General features: G+C 39.7%; 1 protein-coding gene across 1 annotated transcript in view; it reads left to right on the top strand.

Annotated features, from left to right (window-relative positions):
* Positions 1 to 415: 415 nt before the first annotated feature.
* The window catches only part of arrdc1b (arrestin domain containing 1b), a 37457-nt gene continuing 15612 nt past the window's right edge, over positions 416 to 22260 (top strand). The window contains exons 1-2 of the mRNA XM_034125871.1: positions 416 to 616; positions 18744 to 18854. Coding sequence (XP_033981762.1) covers positions 499 to 616; positions 18744 to 18854 — 229 coding nt within the window. The 5' untranslated portion in view covers positions 416 to 498. The remainder of the gene's footprint in view (positions 617 to 18743; positions 18855 to 22260) is intronic.

Raw genomic sequence — 22260 nt, forward strand, 5'->3', positions numbered from 1 at the left:
ATGATAGGTCCACTTTAACATACTAATCCTCCTGGGAAATTCAAAGATTTAAGATTCAAAAGATTTAATGTCATATCAAATTTCGGCTAACTGAATGTAAAATGTCTGAATGTAAAATGCAGCATACATAATTATATGTTTACAGCTTATTTAAATTTGACATTTTATCATATTCTAAATTTGATATTGTTATTTGTATCCTCAAATTGAACGTTTTGATTGGCTTTTCTAGTCCAACAAGTAATTAAAGGTGTTCTATTCAATGGTTAAATGTATGTTTTAAGATCGTAGTTGGTCATTTCAAACATATAAACTAATACATGTTTATATCTCTAAGAACTTGGAGAAAAAATATCCCTCCCATTACTTTCAGTGGGTTGTCAGAGTGACGTCACTGGTCTCGGGGGGGGGGAGCGGCAGCGGCAGCAGGCAGCAGGTGAGCGCGCAGCATCGCCTCCTCGCTGTTTCAGAAACGCAGAGCGGCGGAGTAGCGGAGCCATGGGAAAGCTTCAAGAATTTGATATCACTTTTACCAACAACAAGGTGGTCTACAGTCCCGGAGAGTCTATTTGCGGAAATGTGAAAATACGAACCGGCCACTCGTTGCAGTACAAAGGTAGGAAGCTTTTCTTCAACATGTTTATTAGAGAGGAAACATGTTGCCAGCGTGTCTTTCACGAGTCAGTGAAGCGCGCGACGCAGGCTCGATGTAAATAAACTTTATTTAAACCTCTTTGATGTTGGACACGAGGATGAACTCAAAGCTAGATATCAGGCGCGTGGGTGTTTCTCAGAAGGCTTAAGGCTCATTTTTGCAACTGTGGACGTGATAGAAATGTTGGTGCGGACATTAGGGGTTTTGCTGGTGCTGGGCTGGGAGTGTTTCCACCCTCCACATGACACCAGCTCTCTGTTGATGTTGTTAGCTCGGTGCTGTCGACTGAAACCCACATCCTGGTTCGCATCCTGCTCGTGGCAACATGTTGCTTCCATGTTTTGTGAAAATGTTGTGGAGAAGTGTTCAAAAAGCAGAACAAGTGTTAGACACCTTTTATTACTTTATTAAAACCATATTTAGGCTTGGGGGGTTACTTAAAACATTGAATTTCGTTACAATTACCTGTAAAACATGTGTAACTTAAAAGGTAATGTAAACTGATTTCCTTTTGTAACATAACAGAACACTGTAACCATAGATATCTTGTAAATCAATCAATGACAGTGTTTTTTTTTTTAAAGAAAAACCTGCCTTTCATTAAACATATTCAGAAAGTATTAGAAACACATCACCACATAGTACACAAAGTTAAAAAAGCTAAATTACAATCTGGATAAACAGAAATGGCTCCGTCGTAGTATAAAACGTATAGAATATGGAAACATTTCCACTCAGTGAAAGCATTTTTCGAATTAAAAGACACAATGATGGATTCGAAGATTCTCTATGGTTTCACTCGATACTTATTTTCAGTCAGGAAGTGTTCTTTATATATTTTAAAACATATACAAATATTGTTATCCTGCTAGTAATCCCCTTTTTTCTTCTTTTAAATGTGCCAGTAATCTGATGACATATTTTAGTCCATGCAACTGTAAGGGAATACCGTTTTGTATTCTAATTATGTAATCCTGTGACATGTATTCAGTTACTCCCCCAGCCTGACCATATGTCTTTCGTCCGCTCATGTTTCACAGTAAAGAAGGACATTAAAACTTCTGATGCCAACAACTTAGACAAACTTGTGGGAATAGCTACTAATGAAGGGTGAAGTAGGTGAGCAAGGTGGAGAGCAGCTTTTGGAGTTGCCATGGAGGTACACAAAGAATCTATTGTATGCAAGCAATCCTTGTGGGGATTCTTGTCTGATAATAGAGCTGTTATCAACTTCACCTAAAGCTCATTTTCAAAGCGAGTCTGCCACAGAGGTATGTTAATTTACAAGGGATGTTAATAAAGAGGTTTCCTGGGAAATGCATTGATTGTCAGCTGATTTTTGGCAACAAAAAACCCTTAAAGTTCCAATTTATTACTGGGTTCAGACAAAAACTGCAAAACAGCAGTGATATTTATTTACATATTTATTACATTAGCTAAAAAACAACACGTTAAAATAAATCTGACGGGTTTTGCTCTCTCAGATTCAAGGTTTCACAGATTAGGATTCTGTGAGACTGCTTTGTGTGTCTCCTTGTTTTTGTGTCATATTGAGAAAATGATACATAAGATATTAATAATAATAATAGATGACATTTGTATAGCGCCTTTCAAGGGACCCAAGGCCGCTTTACATGGTGAACAAACAAAAGGGGCAAATAATAAAGTAAAAAATTATATAAATAGCAGTAAGAGTGGAATATTGGCTTGTTACCTAATTTATTTTGAATTTTCTGTCTTTATTTGATCGACAATGTCCTAAGTGTCATCAGGGTAATAATAACCCAGAAGAAAAACCATATCCATATTAATTGATCGCTACAATGATAGAGATTAAGAGTGGTTGCACTTCTGGGGCCATTGGCCTTTTTTTAAAAATCATTTTTATCTATCAACCCAAACATCAACAGACCTCTTTAACTGAAGACTGATTTTCCATCCTTTTATTTGCCATAATTTCCTGGCTTGTTGTACCTGTATGTAAGGCATAGTGAGATTAATATGCCATAATGCAGCAGATGGCGTTCAGCAAAGGTCAGATCTCCGACTGAGCTCTGTTACACAGTAAGGTCACACGGTTGTGGTGAGCCACCTGACACCTGCCGTTTATCCCCAAATGAAACCATTCACGGTGGCTTTGGGCGAATGTTGGCTGTCCTTAAAGAGGAAACCGACAAAAAGAGTTTCAAGTAAACAGCTCAATACATGCCAGATGCTAAAACGAGCATGTGGAAGGGTTTTGATTTAGGATTTGCATTATCTACGAGCACATGAATAGTATCTGTTGCATTTACTGGCAGTCTGTCCATGCACTTTCATTTATCTGTAAATCCAAATTTCACACCTGCAACAAAGGGAAAAACCACAGTGTTCTTTCAAGGCTCTGCACTCGGCATCACAATTGATATGAACGCTGAAACCATATACATCATTAATACATTATTTTTATGAATATAATACATTTGAGTATAATATTTCTATGGGTTTATTACGTTGTTTGATAGGAAGACTTCTTTGAAAGTAGGTAAAACACATCATTTTTTACTTTTGACTTATCCGCTCTGCTGTACATTCTTATACACAGATTATTTGTATGACAGGTACTCTATAACCACAAGGACCGAAAGGACAAGAGTCTAACCTGTTAATACATATGTTACATATTCATAGTCATGGAACCTTTCATTGCAGTCTGAAAAGGTTTTATATTTGTTACATACAACAGATGGGACAACACATTTTTTGTCTCAATATTACTTCTGGCACTCTCTTATAAACAACTAACATGCCTTTATTGTAATGGCATTGTTGTGTTGGAGTTGGCAAAAAACTGGCACATTTGTGCAATACTTCCTGAGAAAGACTTGATCATTGTTTAAAATAGTTCCTTTGAGTTTTCTTGTGATTGTTCTGCCTACGTGTTTTGATTCCCAAAGAGCATTCCAGGAAGTGCTTCTTCCCGAAACCAATTTGATTTCAAGATAGAATAAGTAGAGTTCTCTCTTTGCCTTTCTTAGTCGACAAACACATTCTGCCCTGATATATTTTATAGTTATAGTTTACAACATAACAAACAATGATCGTTTTGTCCTTCAAATAATATTGAATCACACTTTAACCTTACCAGTGTAGTGTGTTTTACGGGGTGATGTATAAGATATTGTTTTTGCCAGTGGACCATAAATCCCTCAGTCCTCCACTCACTTCCTTGTTGAAGGTACTCCAACTGCAGAAGCTAAAGAATCAGAATCAGAATACCTTTATTAGTCCCACAGAGGGGAAATGTGCCCCTGTCTGGCTCTCAGCCGGTCCGTTAATGTACTGTAAATGCTGAGGCTGCATTATGTGTCCAGTGACATCACCCCTCTCCACCACCGCCGCTGATGATTCCTTCAATCAGACTGCATGCAGCATGCCGAGGCAGGAACATGTGATTGTGTGCTTTGTGGGAGCGTGAGAATATCCTGTTTTTGTGTCTTCCTGAGAAAACAATACAGTGGAGTTAAGGGTTTGGTACTGTATCTAATTGTATTCATCTTTTGGATTATTTTAGGGACAATGTCCTATTAAGTCATGATGAGTATCAAGGCTAACATTCCAGAGAAACCCTATCCGTATTCCTGGTAATCACAGTGTATACTTCTACTTAAAGAATTTCAATCTATGAATGCAAACTGCAGCAACAAAGACCAATCCATCCTTTAATAAGGCAGAGTTGTACAATTCTCCCACAATGGTTAGCTTTCCTTTTTCTCTTTCATTAGTTGGTTTTTGAAAGCTTTATTTCCACAAGAAATGTGCATGAAAAGCCAACACCCTCCGGACATTTTACTGAAGAGGAGGACTGATTTTCAGGGCAGGACCGCTTGCATGGTCTCTAATGGCGCATTTCCACTACACGGTCGGCCTCGGCCACACTCGGTATGGCTCGGTACGGCTTGGCCGCGTTGGGCCTTAACAGGGCCGACTCACTTCATGCTGCGCTTCCATTACAGTTTAGGAACTGGGGTAGTTACTATAGTAACGCAGTGTAGGCGGAGCCGTGACGTCATCTTCAGAGAACTCCAGAAACACAACACAGCCGTTAGCTGTTAGCACTCAGAGCTCACAGCTCCTTATATATGTTCAGAAACTCGACAAAAGTTAAACAAGTACACACCACAGACTGCCTGTGTCATGGTGAATACAGTCGCTGCTTTATTTATGTCTGTATAGGCCGTTGTTGTGAGTGTGGACGGTCGGGGCATATACTGCGTTAGCTTAGCCAATCTCCATCTAGAAAAACACGAATTTTAAAAGGTTTTTCGCCTGCCGTCTGTCTGCAGACTTGACAAAGCATTAATTCATGGTTTTTACTAACCGGTATCAGTATGTTGTTACTTCGGCATCATTTTGAAACGTGTATTACAATTAAATCACGGTCAAATATGTCCATCTTGTTGTAGTTCTAGCCCTCTTGCCAGCGCTCCTCTCTCTAGTTTAGCATACTCAGCCCGACTCAGCCCTGTTTGTTGGCCCCGATAGAACCACAATTTTCTAGGGCCAGAAAAGAAGTGAAAAAGTGGCCCCGCGCCGTGCCGCGCCGGTAATTGGCCTAGTGGAAGCACAACCAAAAAAGGGGACGGCACGACACGGCACGCTTAAAGCGAGCTCCGCGCTGCAGTGGAACTGCGCCATAAGTGGGTTGTAAAGTTTTTTATATCCTTTGTGTGAATCATGGCTAAACCACATATATCCATTACTTGGATTGTGGCACCATATGAGCTGTATATGGATCCTTTTAGTGTTTTATTTATCCTGCATCGTGAGTAAGGTGTGTACAGTTGTATGATGAAATGACTACAGAGGAATATTAATAAGCATACCTAGTTCATACACCTTTTCTGGGATGCTGACTATTGTAGAGGCCAAATGTGCGGACTCACTCGATTATTGATGATGGAGACCATTAGACAGAATGTCTATCGATCAGCCTCCTCACAAAGAAGGTTGTTAAAGCACAGTCATGAATGAAACTAGATGAATGAGCAACTTACTGTACTGTGCTCAACCTTACTTCCAGTAGACACATACATTTAAACCTTAGAACAATTCTGTTCATATAACATTCATTTAACTTTGGTAGGAAAGTCTTTTCCTCTAGCTAGTGCCAATATGAATTTGGGATTTTTAATGATATGTCTCTACATCTATTGGACATCACGATATTCGTTATTCATGGTTCCATCTGGATGAAATTGCCAAGTCCCTTAACTTTGCAGATTGCACCATCGCCATGTCAAAATGTTTTGTGACTGCTGTAGCTGTTAAGTGCTTTGAGTGGCTCCAAAGACTGGAAAAGTGCTATAATAATGCAGTCATTTCTCCAACACATTGGTTTACGACCACATTTCTGCAAAACTATTTGGGTAATGTGTTGTTATAAATCTCCTTGTCATCAGTCCTGTTTTAGCACTTCAGGTAAATATGTCCTCTACACACTGCAGTACATGTTTGATTTGCGATATTGACCGAAGGGAAGTTAATGGTGAACAATATAGATCTGAAGAAGTGGGAGCAGCCATTCAGTCTGCGTGGTTCCGTCTCTCCTCTCGTGTGTTGGTCGGCCTCCCTGCACTTAGCAGCGTATAGTCACCTGATATCAGAGATGTTGCAGTTTTAAGTCCTTGTCTCGGCTTGTATGACCTTTTTCCTTATGGATTAAAAGTGAAGTCCTGGTGACTGCGTGCTAGCTGTGATGCAGTGGAAAATAAATAAATGAATCACCTGAAGTGAAAGTTCATTTGATCCGAAACCCTACCCATGTGTTCCCTCATTTATCTTTATCCTGCTGTATATCTAAGGAGACTTTAAAACTGCGGCGAGTGTAAATGAGATCTTTTATGCAGTGTAGTTCTCCGGTGACAGTATCTTACATTTAGCTTTCAGCAAATCAGCAACACAAACATTCACTGTAACCCAATCATCATCCGTGGTGATACAAACCACCGGCTCTATGTAAACAAGACTAGTCGTCCCCTAGGTTCACACAAAGCTGACTTCAGGCATGTGTACCCACACACAAACCCCCTTACACACCTTTGTCTTGCCTATAATTACAAAAGCGTGTGAGATCAATCAATAGAGTGGTTTTCTACCCATCTGAAAAATAGTGGTTTGACCCCAGCCCATGCACTCAACATGTCCTTGGGCAAGAAACGTAACCCCAATTTTCAAATAGAAATGAAACTGCATTAAACTCATTCATCACTGTTTTGACTTTAGCTTATCTCCTTAAGGCACACACTGTGGCCAAATAAAACTGAGTGAAATTGACACAACATCAATCATTGACTCTAGTGTATGACTACTGTGGGGATTGTCCACAGTACTGAATGTATGTAAGTCGCTTTGGATAAAAGCGTCTAACAAATGACATGTAATGTATGAGTGTCTCTTTGTCCTGGCTCATGAACACGTCACTGCAGGACAGGGTTTCTGTGTGACTGTCTAGACTCCGGGAGTTAATCATGACATCACTGCCCTGAGGGAGGCTGATTAAAGATCTGTCTGAAAAACTGCACTGAGACCAGTGGACTCAGGCATCCAGAGGACACCTTTTACACATCAGCTGGCCTTTTAGGTTTCCTTAGAGGTTGTACCTTGTTTTGATAACTTTTATTTAATAGGCTGCTATGACACTTCGGCATACTTCATATACATATTACTTACTTAATATGAATACTGCTTAACTCAACGTTTTTGAAGTAGCTGTTTTCTGTTTACTGTGTGTATTGCTATGTGAGACTTGCTTGTTTTAAAGGGTCATGCCAAAAGCATAACTCGAACTGAAGAATAAAGGGTTTTTAAGCCCTTTGGTATCCTTTGTCTCAGGACCATGACACATGGTTACTCAGTGAGAATAACAGTGACTCTGTGCAATGAATTCTCACTGCTGCCCTTTAATGTGGGCGGATGACATGGATCCACTGTACAGTACTCCATCAGTCAGTGCCCCAACAGAAGTGGTTAACTGTAACTATCGACACCAGCTGCTCCCTCTCTCCCCTCGGACGTACTCATGTTAATAATAACTATCCTCTGACCTCCATAAGCAGCACCCTGCCCAACCCCACAGCTGGTTATTTAGGCCTATCATAATGGATTCTGTCTCATTGCCCCCTGATGAGCACAGAAACACCCCGGATCACTCCACCACTCCCCCCCCCCCACCCCTCCTCTCTGTAAAGCTGTCCCACTTCCTAGGCTTTGTAGAATACAGAGAGGAAGTCAATCTTCTGTGGAAGTGGCACAAAACATTAACAAAGGCGCTAAAGATAGAAGTGTTCTATCTCAGCTGGGAGATGAGACGTTGGTTTATGGTTCAGCTGGTGTGTTGTGAAATGTTACGTATGTCATGTTGTCATGCAGGCCCACAGGACAGGGTACATGGATAATCTCAGAACATCTGTATGTAATGTAATGAGAACTGGGAAGACTTTACTTTTTTTTCTCAAATAAAATTGAATTGTAGATACATTTATTGCGGGTGCCAACTTATCTCGTCAGCCTGTTTTTAATCCATTTTAAATTGTGCTTACATCAAATGATTTATACCGGTCAATACGACCAGAGAGATTTAGATTTGCTGGTTTACAACATCTTCTCCTGGTTAACGGGAACCCTGATCAGTATATATTAGTTGATAACTACTGAAAAAAAGTAGCCAAAAACATACAGTAAAGCTGCTAAAGAGACAGTTTGTTAATTCTAGTTGTGGATTATTACTATCCAAGGAACTAGGGCTGTGCGATTATGGCAAAAATCATAATCACGATTATTTTGGTCAATAATTGATATCACGATTATTAAATACGATTATTCATTGACTTTGAAAACATCCATTTATTGAACTTTTAAATACAAATAATAATTTGCACAGTATCTTTTTAACTGTTGATTACCCTGAACGTATAATTCAACTGAAAAACCAATACAAAAATAAATTAAATAAATGATACATTTAAAGAAATAATATCAAAATAATAAACAAGATCAACAAATATTTTGGAGCGCACTTCAACAAGCTACTAAACATATATAAATATGATAAATACAAACACATTTGATCAAATATGTTGCAGTGCACTGTCACAACCTAGCAAAGCAAAACTAATCGTTTTTTTCGATTATGTTGTTTTCGTAATTGTGGCAGGTCAAAATCGTAATTGCGATTTAAAATACGATTAATTGCACAGCCCTACAAGGAACCACAAATTATATTCACGGGACTTTAACTTGCATTATTTATAAATACAGCAGAGAAGCAGTATGCTACCTTGCTAAGATGTCTGACAGGCTGTGAGGGAAGTGAGAAACCACTCCCTGCAGGGAACAGAGAGTAAGGTGTGTGTGTGTGTGTGTGTGTGTGTGTGTGTGTGTGTGTGTGTGTGTGTGTGTGTGTGTGTGTGTGTGTGTGTGTGTGTGTGTGTGTGTGTGTGTGTGTGTGTGTGTGTTGTGTGTGTGTGTGTGTGTGTGTGTGTGTGTGTGTGTGTGTGTGTGTGTGTGTGTGTGTGTGTGTGTGTGTGTGTGTGTGTGTGTGTGTGTGTGTGTGTGTGTGTGTGTGTGTGTGTGTGTGTGTGTGTGTGTGTGTGTGTGTGTGTGTGTGTGTGTGTGTGTGTGTGTGTGTGTGTGTGTGTGTGTGTGTGTGTGTGTGTGTGTGTGTGTGTGTGTGTGTATTTTGTGCGTGTGTTTGTATTTTGTGCGCGTGCATGTGCTTGTATTTTGTGCGTGTGCTTGTATTTTGTGTGCGTGCGTGTGCTTGTATTTTGTGTGCGTGCGTGTGCTTGTATTTTGTGTGTGTGTTTGGTTCAGCCTTTCAAGGCCAAGGGAGGCTTCCATCTTCCCCCACATGCTGATAATCCTCCATCGACCTCTTCCTCTTCACCTATATTTACAGACAAAGCCGGGCTCTTGTCATGTTGGAAGTAATTCCACTGCAGGACACTTGCTTCTATTCGGACCATTCAGAGAGCTGTGGTTTGGTGATCACAGAGAACATAGAGATGAGCATTCAGATTCTCTATACACTGTTTTCTAAAATACAGCAAGACATTTGATGGGAGTCATCATAGGCTGATAATAATGGAAGCTATATGCCACACAATAATCATTCTTATAACGATTGTTGGAAAGATTTTGACAGAAAATATCCCAAAAAATCTGGTTTCAGCTGTTTATGTGATTTATTATATTTTAAATCAAAGTTCCTTGGGTTAAACTGTTGCATGAATAGGATCACGTTTTCCTTGGTGGTTCTTTTGTGTGTCAGATCTTTATTTATTTCCAAATGTTCTGCTTTCTTTTCTTTATGCTTCCGTTTTTTGAAATATGATCAGTCAGCATGTGTGCATGTTGCAAGGCCCTCAGCTGTGAGACATTATGTTTATGGAAGGCTAGAAGTAGCAATACTTTTTAGTTTGAGTATAAGTTTGTTTTCTCTTTTGTCACTTTTTAGCACTGATTCTTTGGAGAATTCAAGCGAAATGTCCCTCATGACAATGTACAATATGTTTGTACATAAAACACCGTGTAGGGGCTACATCTTTCTAAAACACAACTTCTATCGCTGGGAGCTGCCTCTTCACAAAGTTACGCTCATGATAACGGCTCTTGAGCCCCGAGTCTTTTGGGCGGTACTGATGAGTCAGACATGGACCAAATAACAAAAACACTGCCACATTTCCAACACACCCTCATCATAAAACCAGCTGGTGACATTGAGAGGGAGTGAGCAAAGGTCTGAAGGTCACTGTAGGGCGTCAGCTGATACTATATGACTAATCTCTGATAACTGTAGTTTGCACCAAAGTAAATATCTCTCTTTTGTAATTGTGTGGCTGGTAACAACAGTTTCCCACATGAAATCACACGATTCACATTTTCAAATGTGTATTAGTTAACATAGATGCAAAGAGAATTGTTAAACTCTTTGAATAAACTTTGGTCTATGACTCATTAAAGTCAGATTGGTAGGCCTTTACGTTCATGATAATACACTCAATTTACTTTTGCTTTTTGCTTCAGTTTACATCCTGATCTTGATCTTAAAATGTAGTTCTAATGTTTTTAAATATTTTCATTGATTCTGAACTGAAACAAGCTGCTTTGTATCTTCCACCAGAACAGTGAGATCAGGTCTAATAAGGATATTGCTGATGGCCACAAAGGAGAATTCAAATGCTTAAATGTAATGTCCCTGTTGTCACAGATACCATCAAAAGTGATCCTAAGCTGGCTTTGTTAAGACCATTAATCCTAATTGAGCCTTAAACAAACACCAGGACAATGGAGGAAACATCAAGAGAGTTACATGTCTTATTGCTACATTGGTTATATATGATTTCATGGTGCTAAAGTTGCTCTAAATATGTGAATATCTCATTGTTTTGTCCTGAAAGATTGAAAACAGAGGCAGGTCGTGAAGTCTGTGTGAATTTGAAGCTGTTGCAGTGAAATGTGTAAATATCGTAGAGTGGGAGCGAGTCAGAGTGCAGATTACACGTGTGCTGGTTGTTTTATGATGTAACTTCAGCGGGGATAAGCCTCTTACACATGGATGCAAACATAGGCAGGGATTTGTGAGTACCGTACATGCAGATAGATGTGCACGCACCTAAACTTTAATACACGCAAACATCATAAACTGATCTCACTAAGGGCGCAAAGCTCGTCCTGGTCCATCATTCAATGTTGACAGATTACTGGAGCTGAGTGTGCAATTCATATTACAGCACTCAGCAATTTGACATAGCTAACATCTTATATTACCCACTTTTGTTAGACTTCTTATACATACATATTCATTAGATGTTTTGTTGATGGTGGTCGATATTGCTTAGTGAGACCTGTATTAGATCGCTTAATCATTAAGTACATCAACACAAACATGGCAACTATTGTGACGATTGAACATTGGTAAAGTTAATCATGAAAGTCATTTTCAATAAAACATATCAGAAATTGTGTTTCTACATTTTCCGGATTTGAACTGACAAAAACAGGACATTTAAAGACATCACTTTGGACTTGGAGAAAACAGGGATGGACATTTTTCATAATTTTAAGATTTAATTAATCATTTAATTGTGTTCATCGTTTGCACAATTAATTATGGAAGGATCTGCATGAGCTATGTTTCTCTCTAGTCACTTATTTATACTTTTCCTTTAATTTATCACCAGTCTGTATTGTAGTGGTTACAGGTGATATACAATAAGGATTATGGGTTGCTGAGTAAGCGGAGTTGACAAATGTATTACAGACATATTGTTTGACTGCTGGAACCTTTCAGCTAGGGCTGCTCGGTTACGGCAAAAATCATAATCGCGATTTATTTGGGTCAATAATTGATATCACGATTATCCATTTATTTTGAAAACATCCATTTATTGAAAAAAAATAAAAAATGTGAACAGTATGTTTTTAACAGTTGATAACTCTGAACTTTAAGTATAATTCAACTGAAAAACCAATAAAAATAATCGTTTTATTTCGATTATGTTGTTTTCATAATCATTGCAAGCCAAACTCGTAATTGCGATTTAAAATACGATTAATTGGGCAGCCCTACCGTCAGCAACCTTTTTCAGAAACTCAGTAACTTTCCCAACAGTTTGGACAGTCAAATTCAGGTACAGTGTATACTCAAAAGACGGTCATTAATGTGTCATACCTTAAACTGAAGATCTGATTAGCTCTTTATGGTTTTTAAATCCTTATGTACAAATGCACTAATTGAACATTAAGAGGCTGTCTCTGAGATGTGTTCCTGCGGCGTCTTAGTTCCTGAGGCTGTCTGGTAGAAAAGCTCTAATAGTAGAAAAGCTCTAATAGTAGAAAAGCTCTAATAGAGGGCATTAAGCCGTGCATTCATTTGATCTTCCTTTCACTGAATGCAGGCTCTCAATGCAGAGTTTCTGCGTGTCAGTGGGCTTACAGTGAGGTATCGCAGGACATGTCTGAACGGACAACCCGGCCTCTGTTCAGCTGAAGGGGATTCCCTTACACTCAGGAGTAATAGATCATAAGATCAGGTGGCCGTGTTTTGACATTAGAAAGGAGACGAGGGAGATGTTGGAAAAGTGAGAAGGACTAATTGTTTGCAGCGCTTAAAGATTGAATGAAGGTAGTAAGTGTACTGTAGCATCGGATTACTCGGCTCTCCTGGGGTTCAGAATGAAGGCTGTGACCAGTGTTTGAGGAGGATACTTGAAATATGTCCGAAACAGTGATTTATGGTACTTTCTGTGTCCTTCACAGCTTTTGTTAATCATGCAAGAATAACAATTATCTCAAACTCCACCAGAAAAACAGCTCTGACCTTGCTTGCATAATGACTCATACAGAGAAACGACTAAACTAAATTGAAATTGATCTTTGTGCAGAATCATTCTGTAGGATTCTCTTCATGAATATTGCAAACTAACTGAGGATTGTTTTTCCTTCAGAACTGACAATACTCTGGCGTCAGTGTGAAAGTGTAAATGTAATGTATGTAATTAGACGTTTAAGAGCATCCCAGGTTTAAAATGTAGACCCCGGCCCTCAGTTAGGTGTGGGCAATATAAAGGAAATAATCAAATACCTCGATATTCAGATTGATTTTGAAGGGTTGATGCTTATGCAAAAAAATGGTACACATTGAGATTTTTGTATAAATAACTTATAGTAATGTTGATTTATTGACTAAGTGGGCAAATGCAAATAAGGGAAAAGCTAAATCTGGTAAATTCCGGAAATTACATCACTTTGATGTAATGCATCCTTTAACAGCAGGCAATGACGATACACAAAAAACAAAGACTATATCAATGATATGGATATAAAATCGCTACAATGCCAGGACTTACCCACAGCTATAACTAACCTATTGGTCTAATTAATAAACGTTTTTCAAGAACTATTCCACAAAACTGAACTGGACTGCTTCATCCCCTTTTGTGGTTCTCCACATTCCTCCATACGCTTCATTTAAAGCAGTCCAGTCTTATCACACAGACCCTGCTTTGGGAATGTCCATCTCTCATTATGCTGGAATGTATATGTGACGTCCAAGGAGAATTTTAGTGCATGTGAGGAATGCTGATCAATCCCCTTCACACTCCTGACCCACTTCAGGATGAAGCTGTAGCGGTCGTAAAGACGCAGTTCCTCTCTGGTGTGTTTTGTCTGAGGGGTCGGAGGGTCTCCTCATTCTGCTTTGTTTCTGGTAAAGTTCAGACCTTAAACAAACTGAGGCTCCTTTGTGCTTCCAGCCGTCAGCTGAAACTAGACTTGGTGTCTTCAGTGTAAATAAAGAACCAACATTATCAGCCCAGCTTCCCGGTATGCCTAGCTGACTCATGCACTGATGCAACAAGCAGCAAGCTCCGACTTAATGGTTTTATCTCACAGACACATTTCTGCATTTTTTTCTTTATAACATTCAAGTCTGTTTTGACTCAATGTTTAGCACTGCTGCTCATCAGTGTTCGAACATTATTTTCTGTAAAGAAACGCTGTCGTAAAATAATGCTTGTCTTTGTTTATCTAACGACTCTTGTATAACTGGCACATATTTTCAGGAATGAATGCCCTGAAGGACAAAACTCCTGCACAGGGAGTGGTAATAAAGGAACTTGTAGAAGAAACTGCAATATATTATTATATGAATGTAGAGTAATTAAGAGTAAAAAGACAGCTATAAAACCTTTTAACCACCGTAGATAACAAACAGTGATTCATCATGGCAACAGTACTTGCTACAGTTAAGCTAACTTGCACTGTTGAAACTGACAACAGGGCATTTGGAGAGTGCAAACTCCTACTAGGCTATTTCCATTAGGGGAAAAATAATGAGTGTTTGGGATCTGTGGTGAAGAAAATGTACCACGGTGTTAAAAAAACTTGTGTTACCGATTACACCAATAATAGATATACATATATAGTGCTCTGGTTGGTCCTTGGTGCTGTGGCAGGAACAAAACAACGATGAGGGCGATGACCAAGTCATTTTACCGGTGTATGCCTGAGCACAAAATTGAACACCTTTCTACCAAGTTTCATGAAAATAGGGCCATTAGGTCTTTCCTAATCCCACTGACTAATGGGCAAAACAACTCCTTTCTGCACATGGTAATAGGCCGTGGTATATGTAGGGCTGGTTATTAATACTAAATTAATACTAAATATTTTTTCGGTGCTGACTGAAAAGCTAGCATGAATGTCTGGTCGGATTTGGATCTTCTCTTATTCTTTCATCAGGCCAGAAGCTCCTTCTTTGTAACATATAACAAAGACAGATATCATATTAGCATCAGTTATACAGTCTGTTTCTCATCATCAGACATCTTTTGTTCGACTTTATCAACCAGCCACTCTATGCATAATGGCACAAAACATATAATCTCACTTTCCACCCACATACTCCATGACCCACCATCACCCTTTTCTAATAGGCATCACAGAACTGCTTCGTAGCAGTCATGTTAAAACTGCCTGAGGTGGAGAAACTACAAATTCTCTCCTGGATCTGCCTGCCCACACCGTCTAGTTGGTAAAATCTAATGAGTAGGAGCACGAGGATCATCTCTCCGCCTACAGACACTCACTGAACCGCGGAGAGGACCTGGACAGACTCCAGTGTGTTGGCAACAAATGCAGGCAGCTGCTGAGTCAGTATGCTCCACTGCCGGCCTCCCTCTTACTACTGAGTGTCTGTGTCCCTGGGGCAGTGCTTTATTCTGCAAAGAGCTGGCTTCTGACAGAGAGTCCTGTGCTGGCAGTCACAAGGTGTGACCCAGAGCTACTGGTGTGTGGACGAGTTGGAAACTGCCAGCTTCACCAAACCAAACCACATCCTGTCAATTGAGTCTGCACTGCCGTTTTTAGTCTTTAAACGTCTGAAGTTTGTGAAGGAATACTTACAAATTAGCATTGTAGATAACCAGTTTAGCTTGGATTGGAACTTTATGGACTATTCCTTACCTCAAATTGATTATATCGATAGTTTGGGAGTTCATTAACAACCAAATTGTCCTCCTTAGTCGGTCCAAAAATCGTTCTTTACTAAATGCTCCCATAACGTACGCATACTCTTATACCTTCATATTGTATTTTAGGGTTTTGTTCTTTTTGTGCAGTTCAGTATACTCCTGCCATCTTTAGGTGACAGAGCAGCTAGGATAATCTCTTCAATTTGAACAAAAATGCTGTTGAAACTTGTTAGTATGCACTTTTCCCATCACCCTGTTGTTATGCAAATTCAACAAATCCTATATAAGTTACCATGATTTTATAAAGAATGAAAAAAAGAAAGAAATGTGTGGATTGTCATAGTTTAGCTACACCAGCATGTGTTGATGCTACTCACCTACATTCCTCCTATTAGCCTGAAAGCCCACAAAAGAAGGAACAAAGTGGGGTATTAAGTTACCTAACTGGTAAACAATAAATGGCATTTTGTATCGCAGTTTTTGGTGTCCCATTAAGTAAATCATATTGTCTGTCCTTTTAACAATCATTCACATGCTGTAGTGGATGGAAGTGCACTGAATACATATATAACTATACGTTAAACTATGTCAAAACTTAAATGTCCTTAATTGGGAAAGGGAGATTCTTGTATATTCCGATTCGTTTAAAAAAAGGAATCCCATGAGGTAGAACCAGGCCAAAGACTCATGTTTAATTTTAGGTTTAAGATATGGATGCCCCTATTAGACTTTTAATGTGACTGTGTGGAAATGAACGTGGTCATTGTTTTATGTGTGAGGCAACATCAGGAAGGGCTTGAACATTGCTTTCCCAACAAACAGCCGGTATTCGTGATGAAACGTCAAAACATATCCTCTTAATGTCTGATTTTGCGTCTCATCAAACACATCATCACTACTCCTGGTCCTCGTTGGCTCCTTGTTTTTCATGGAGAGGCCGACCCATTATTCATCCACTGACAGCTAGTCTCCCTGCCAAAGCATCCCATCTCTTCTGACACAACTCTTCACTATTCAGCTGTGCTGCAGCCCCTCTCCCTGCTGCTGCTGCTGCTGCTGCTGCTGCCGCCGGGGATATTAACAGATTACCCCAGTGCTGACCTTTAATGGGCTGAGCTTTTTTCCACAACAGACAGCTGTAAACAATATCTTGCCACACAGTAATGGCTTTATATATATATATATATACATATTTATGTTTATTTCACACTTCCACTCTTGCTTCTGTGAAGTGTGATAACTCCAGAGAGCTGCTAGTAAATGTGGAGTATAAAGATATCACTCTCAATCATGAATGAGGCAGATGGCTGGAGAGGCAGATTGCAGTGTGTAGTTAATGACCAAATGAATGGACGTTAGTCTGCATGGCTGAAGGGCACCATTCGGTTTTGTGTGTATTTTTTAGAGCTGGACACTTTTTTCGGTTTTACCTCTTCCCTTAAACTGTGCCAACCGTCGTGCCGCTGTGTAGAGCCCAGCCATCTGCCACTTTGAGAGAGAGAGAGTGATGCCAGCACAGGATACTGCATGGGCCTGTGATTGGCCAAAAACATTGTGAGGTGTGATACATTTACAACAGAGCCTGTGTTTGTAGATTATTTTGATCATACCAGAATTTGTACCCTTTTGTTGATATTGTTCTTTCATAAATGAGCAAATCAAGTAATGGATTTACTTGATTTTTGCATCAATTTAATGTTGTAGCTTAATATCATGGCTGCAATAACAGATTTGAAGCCTTCTAGCAGCATTGCTTTAGGAATGGCAATGCCGTGTACGTGTGTGTGTGTGTGTGTTCGAGCACTATCAGAGCGATTTCATTTCCTCGCAGACAGATCGACAGACAGACAAGAGAGACAGAGTTGGTTTGATACAGAGGGAAAGAGAAGGGGTGTGTACCGGCTGATCACGTCAGTTATCTTTCTTATCAGTAGATTGCTGATGTTCGTCATGGAACATATTCAGCACCTGTGTGAAATATTAAAAGTAGTTGTGTAACAAAAGACTCATGCTATCTATTTGATCGTTGGATCAGTCAGATGTCTCTAACTCTGTATTGACTCGTAATGAGGGTATTTTTCCATGTGTTTCTTTGTTAACATGCTACATCATGAACAACAAACATATGTACAAATCATAGAAATAAACAAAGAAAGCTTGTTGTCACCTACTTTAGTTTAACATTCAAATATGGTCATTTCCTGGTATTGTTTCATTATCTCATCCCTGCTTGAAATTATTGTTATGTTTATATGTTTTGAAACTCATCTTTCATAAAGTTAGTAGGTATTTCACCATAACATTTGAGGTTTTTGAACCAAAAAGATGACATTTGATAACTCACAGGAGGGCTATTTTCTTTTTTTTCTTGGAAGCCACTCAGTTTATCTCCTTGATGACTTCCTGGGACTACATTATGAACCTGTCTACGTCTCTGATTCTGTATCATCGGTTATCTTGATATGACCTCAGCTTTGTCTAACCTGTTGCACCACCTGAGCACCATCATCACCCGCAGTAAAACTCAGGTGTAGCATGACGTTGCAGGTGACTAACAATCAGTGTTATAATCCAAAGCAGTAACTTCCTACATTTCACAACAGCTCCGAGATAAATTAGCTCCTCCTCCTCTCCTCCATCTGTTGTCAGAAGCCCCATTCACAGCCTGTTGTGATTATTAACCACTGCAGCAGAATGACGAGCTCCAGAGGCCCACCATGATTAAGTGAGGGGTCCCTGTGAGACATTCTCATGCTAATCGCTGTATATTGTGCTTGCTGTGCCCAAACTGACACCAGAGAACCATTTTTTCTCTTACCAAATGAAATGATAAGTGTTCCCAGGATAGCGAAGGAAAATGACTGTGAATTGTTTTCAGTAACATGCTCAGAAATACCAAATTCAACACGTCACCTCAGGAGACAGTTTCACAAATGAACCAGAATAACAAAAGGTTTTTTCATATAAAGTATTTTTGTTTGTCAGACCAATCGGAACATGTTGGTGAAAGAATCCCAGTGAACATGTAAAGGGCCAGACGGTGGAATGACTCATTTCCTCTCCTCTCTCCGCAGCCATCAAGGTCTACTGTCAGGGATCATGTGGGATCTCCAACAAAATGAACGAAGCCTCGTGGGCTCTGGAGGAGCAGTACTTCAACAGCACGCTGTCTGTTGCTGACAAAGGTGACAACTGTTTATTTATTTTTTGATTATCTTCATCTAAACACACAGGTTAATGCACAAGCTTCACATTTAATCCTAATTATCTCAGAAATATGTGTACGTGTTTTGCAGATTTGGTGCATAAACATTCCCAATTAATAGAATTGTTTGAACTTTAGATCTTCTTTCACTTTTATATAGTTTAACCCTCTGAACACCAAAATATTATGTTTTTTTTTGCTCTTGCCACATTATACCCACTACTTCTTCTTTCTACTCGTGCAGTTCAGTCGAAATTTCACAGAATCTTTGTCAAGTGTCTCCTCTGAGTCACTCATGGCTTCCCAGTTTGGCTGAGGGGCGCATCATTTCATTTCCATTTTACACGATCTGGTCAGTGCCAAAGGTTTATATTTGGCTGCATTTTCAATAAGACATGCAGAATAAAGGGATTTTGATGGATCGTCACTTTTTAAAGCCGGACAGAAGCATTTTGTCACACATGATTCATACAAAAACCTTAAGAAATGAGAAAGTTATGATCATTTCAGGTTTTTTCTGTGTGTTGTTTTTAAAAGATAACATGTCTTTCAAACCCACTGAAAGGTTGTGGGTTCAACTTGATATTTAGAAGATAATCCATCAAACGACTGCCTAGAAGTCAATGAAACTGGTCTAAACATGAAGAAAATCACTGGTCCTTTAACAGCACATCACCTTTATTTGCATGTGACCGCAAGTCCTCAGCTTACATCCTTTAAACTCTTTGATACGTCTCCTCTGAGAGAAATGACATTTTGGAAGCTTCCTGTCTTAACAACACTGTGTGACGTGACTGAATCGCCTCAGTGGGGAAATCTGCTGCAACAGCCTTAATCTCAAAAAGGCAGCAGCAGGTTTTTGCAGCCATGTAGTGAGGAGTTAAAGCCTCAATCAGTCACAGCAGCACTCTCCTGCAGTCATGCTGCAGCCGGACTCTCTGAGGTCAGACTTGGATTGCAGTGGAGTCGTTTTTTTCAGCTTTGGAAGGTTCCTATCAGAGTGAAATGACTCAGAAGTACCTAAGAGGCAGCCTTGATAAGAGCTGTTCCAATTCTCTAGATAGTAGAAAAGGAGCTTAAATGCTTCCCTTGTTATCTCTTTTAGAATATTTACTGGACCATCCTTTAGGGCGGTGGTGGCGAAGTCGATAGCACTGAGATTTGTGACAAACTGTAAAGTATTAACCCATCACTGTACCCTGTATGCAAGGGCTGGTTTGCCTTCACTAACTGTACGGAGGCTCAGTCACTGGTACATTTTTATATACAAAGCCATGTTAGGGAAACTTCCATCCTACATCTGCTCCCTGATCTCACGGCGAATTGTAAGTGGCTACTGCCTGAGATCGCATGCTGTGGTTTTATTAAATGTGCCAACTGCTAGGACTGTCTTAGGGAAGATAGCATTTAGATGCGCAGCTCCTCTGTCTTGGAATAGTCTGCAATTGAAATGGAAACTGAGCAATCTGGTGCCACTCAATGTTTTTAAAGCTCGGTCGGATGCTACTCAATCGGATGCTGTTGGTACCTGTTCATGTGGATAGTTATGTAAATTGTAATCCCTGTAATGCTACTGTATGATGTCCTTTTTGTTGTTCTGTTTATGTTTTTATGTTTCATGTGGAACCTACTTGAGCAGGTCTCCCTTGAAAAAGAGATCAATGATCTCAATGGGATTTCACCTGGATAAATAAAGGTTTGAAATGAAATGAAATGATAGGGAGTTGGCTTGGCAACTGGAAGGTCACCAGTTCAAGTCCCGGCAAGACCAAGTGCTACCGAGGTGTCCCTGAGCAAGGCACCGTTCCCTACACTGTTCAAAATGGCAGCACACTGCTCCTAACACTAGGATGGGTCAAATGCAGAGAAACAATTTCCCCACGAGGGATTAATAAAAGTCCATCTCTCTCTTTACGAAAGGAAACAAGATAATGCTGTCCCACAAGTCCTTGCAGCTGCAACATTTAGAGGGGCCCTATTCTGCTCATGTTCTCATACTGCCTGTGCTGCAGCTCCTCTTTTCACCCTCTGTCTGAAACCAGAGCCCAGTATGCTCTGATTGGTTAGCTGGCCGGCTCTGTTGTGATTGGTCAACCGCCTAGGAAGTGTTGGAAATGTCTTCTAGAAAATCTATAGAACACATTATAGGAAAGGGAAAATCCCCCAAAAGCATAATTGGGCCCCTTTAACACCATGACACTTTTAACTGTGGTAAAGGAAAAAGCTGTTCAAAAAAAGACATCAGAACTTTTATTATTTTATTTGATTCGATCACAGCCTGGGCCCCAGTGTCCGGCTGTGCCTGATCTGAAGGTTGAACACGCTCCACAAATGACAGGTTTTATTCCCCCCCCCCTGTCTCTGGGTAGTCAGGCCCGGCCTCAGTGATGCCCTGCTGACCGGCGGAAGCGAGGGTTTACAGGGCCTGTTGTTGCGAGCGTGATCTTCCATCTTTTGTTCTTGTTGCAGATACACAGCCAGAAGGTGAAATGTGTCATGCATGCATGAAATGTGTTGTAAATGCAAATCTCTCTGTGGGACCTAACGGCACTCATCGGAGCATGTAATCCATGATGGTTAAAACATCAAGAGGCAGTTAATGTTTAACTTTCAGGACTGTGAGCTTCCATATGTGGAATACACCGCTCTATATGTTAATACTACAATGCTGGAAAATACATTTACATGTTAACAGTTATTGTGTAACTATTTAGAAAAGAAACACGTGCATTATCTGCAGGCAAGTTTATTTATATAGGGTTAAAAAAGGTCATTATAAATCAATATAGTAAACGGCTCAATCAATATATACAGTATATCTTATCTGAAAAGGATCTTTTGATTGGAAACTGAGATCTGTTTGGCACTTCTCATAAAAATGGTGGCATGAAAATATAAAATAACTAATAAGCACCAGTCTATAAGACTTAGTGGAGTGCAAACACCTGAGAGATACAAAAAATCTACTAAATATGTACCACATTTTAAGTATCCTGATAAATTCAAGTAAATATATAAGTCCATAAAACACATCTTGATTATCCTTGAAGCAAAACCTTTTTAATAATAAAAAGGAAATTCAACTAAATAAATACCACCATATAAACCACATTGTCAGGGTCCTTGAAGCAAACACGTTTTATTAATACATATGACACAAATAAATAAGTTCAACTATATAAATACCACCATATATACCACATTTTGAAGTACCATTGAAGCGAGAGAAAAAGTGTTTCCCTATCTGAGCACACAGAGTACACTGTAAAACACCGGCACACCACGCTCCAAAAAGAGGAGGACATAAATAATTCATTACACACCCTCCCTCTGTGCTCCCCTTTATCTCTGCCATTTTTTCCGTATCCCATTCTCCGAAAATGTGC

Source organism: Trematomus bernacchii, unplaced genomic scaffold, assembly GCF_902827165.1.
Source record: "Trematomus bernacchii unplaced genomic scaffold, fTreBer1.1, whole genome shotgun sequence".
Taxonomy (NCBI): Eukaryota; Metazoa; Chordata; class Actinopteri; order Perciformes; family Nototheniidae; genus Trematomus; species Trematomus bernacchii.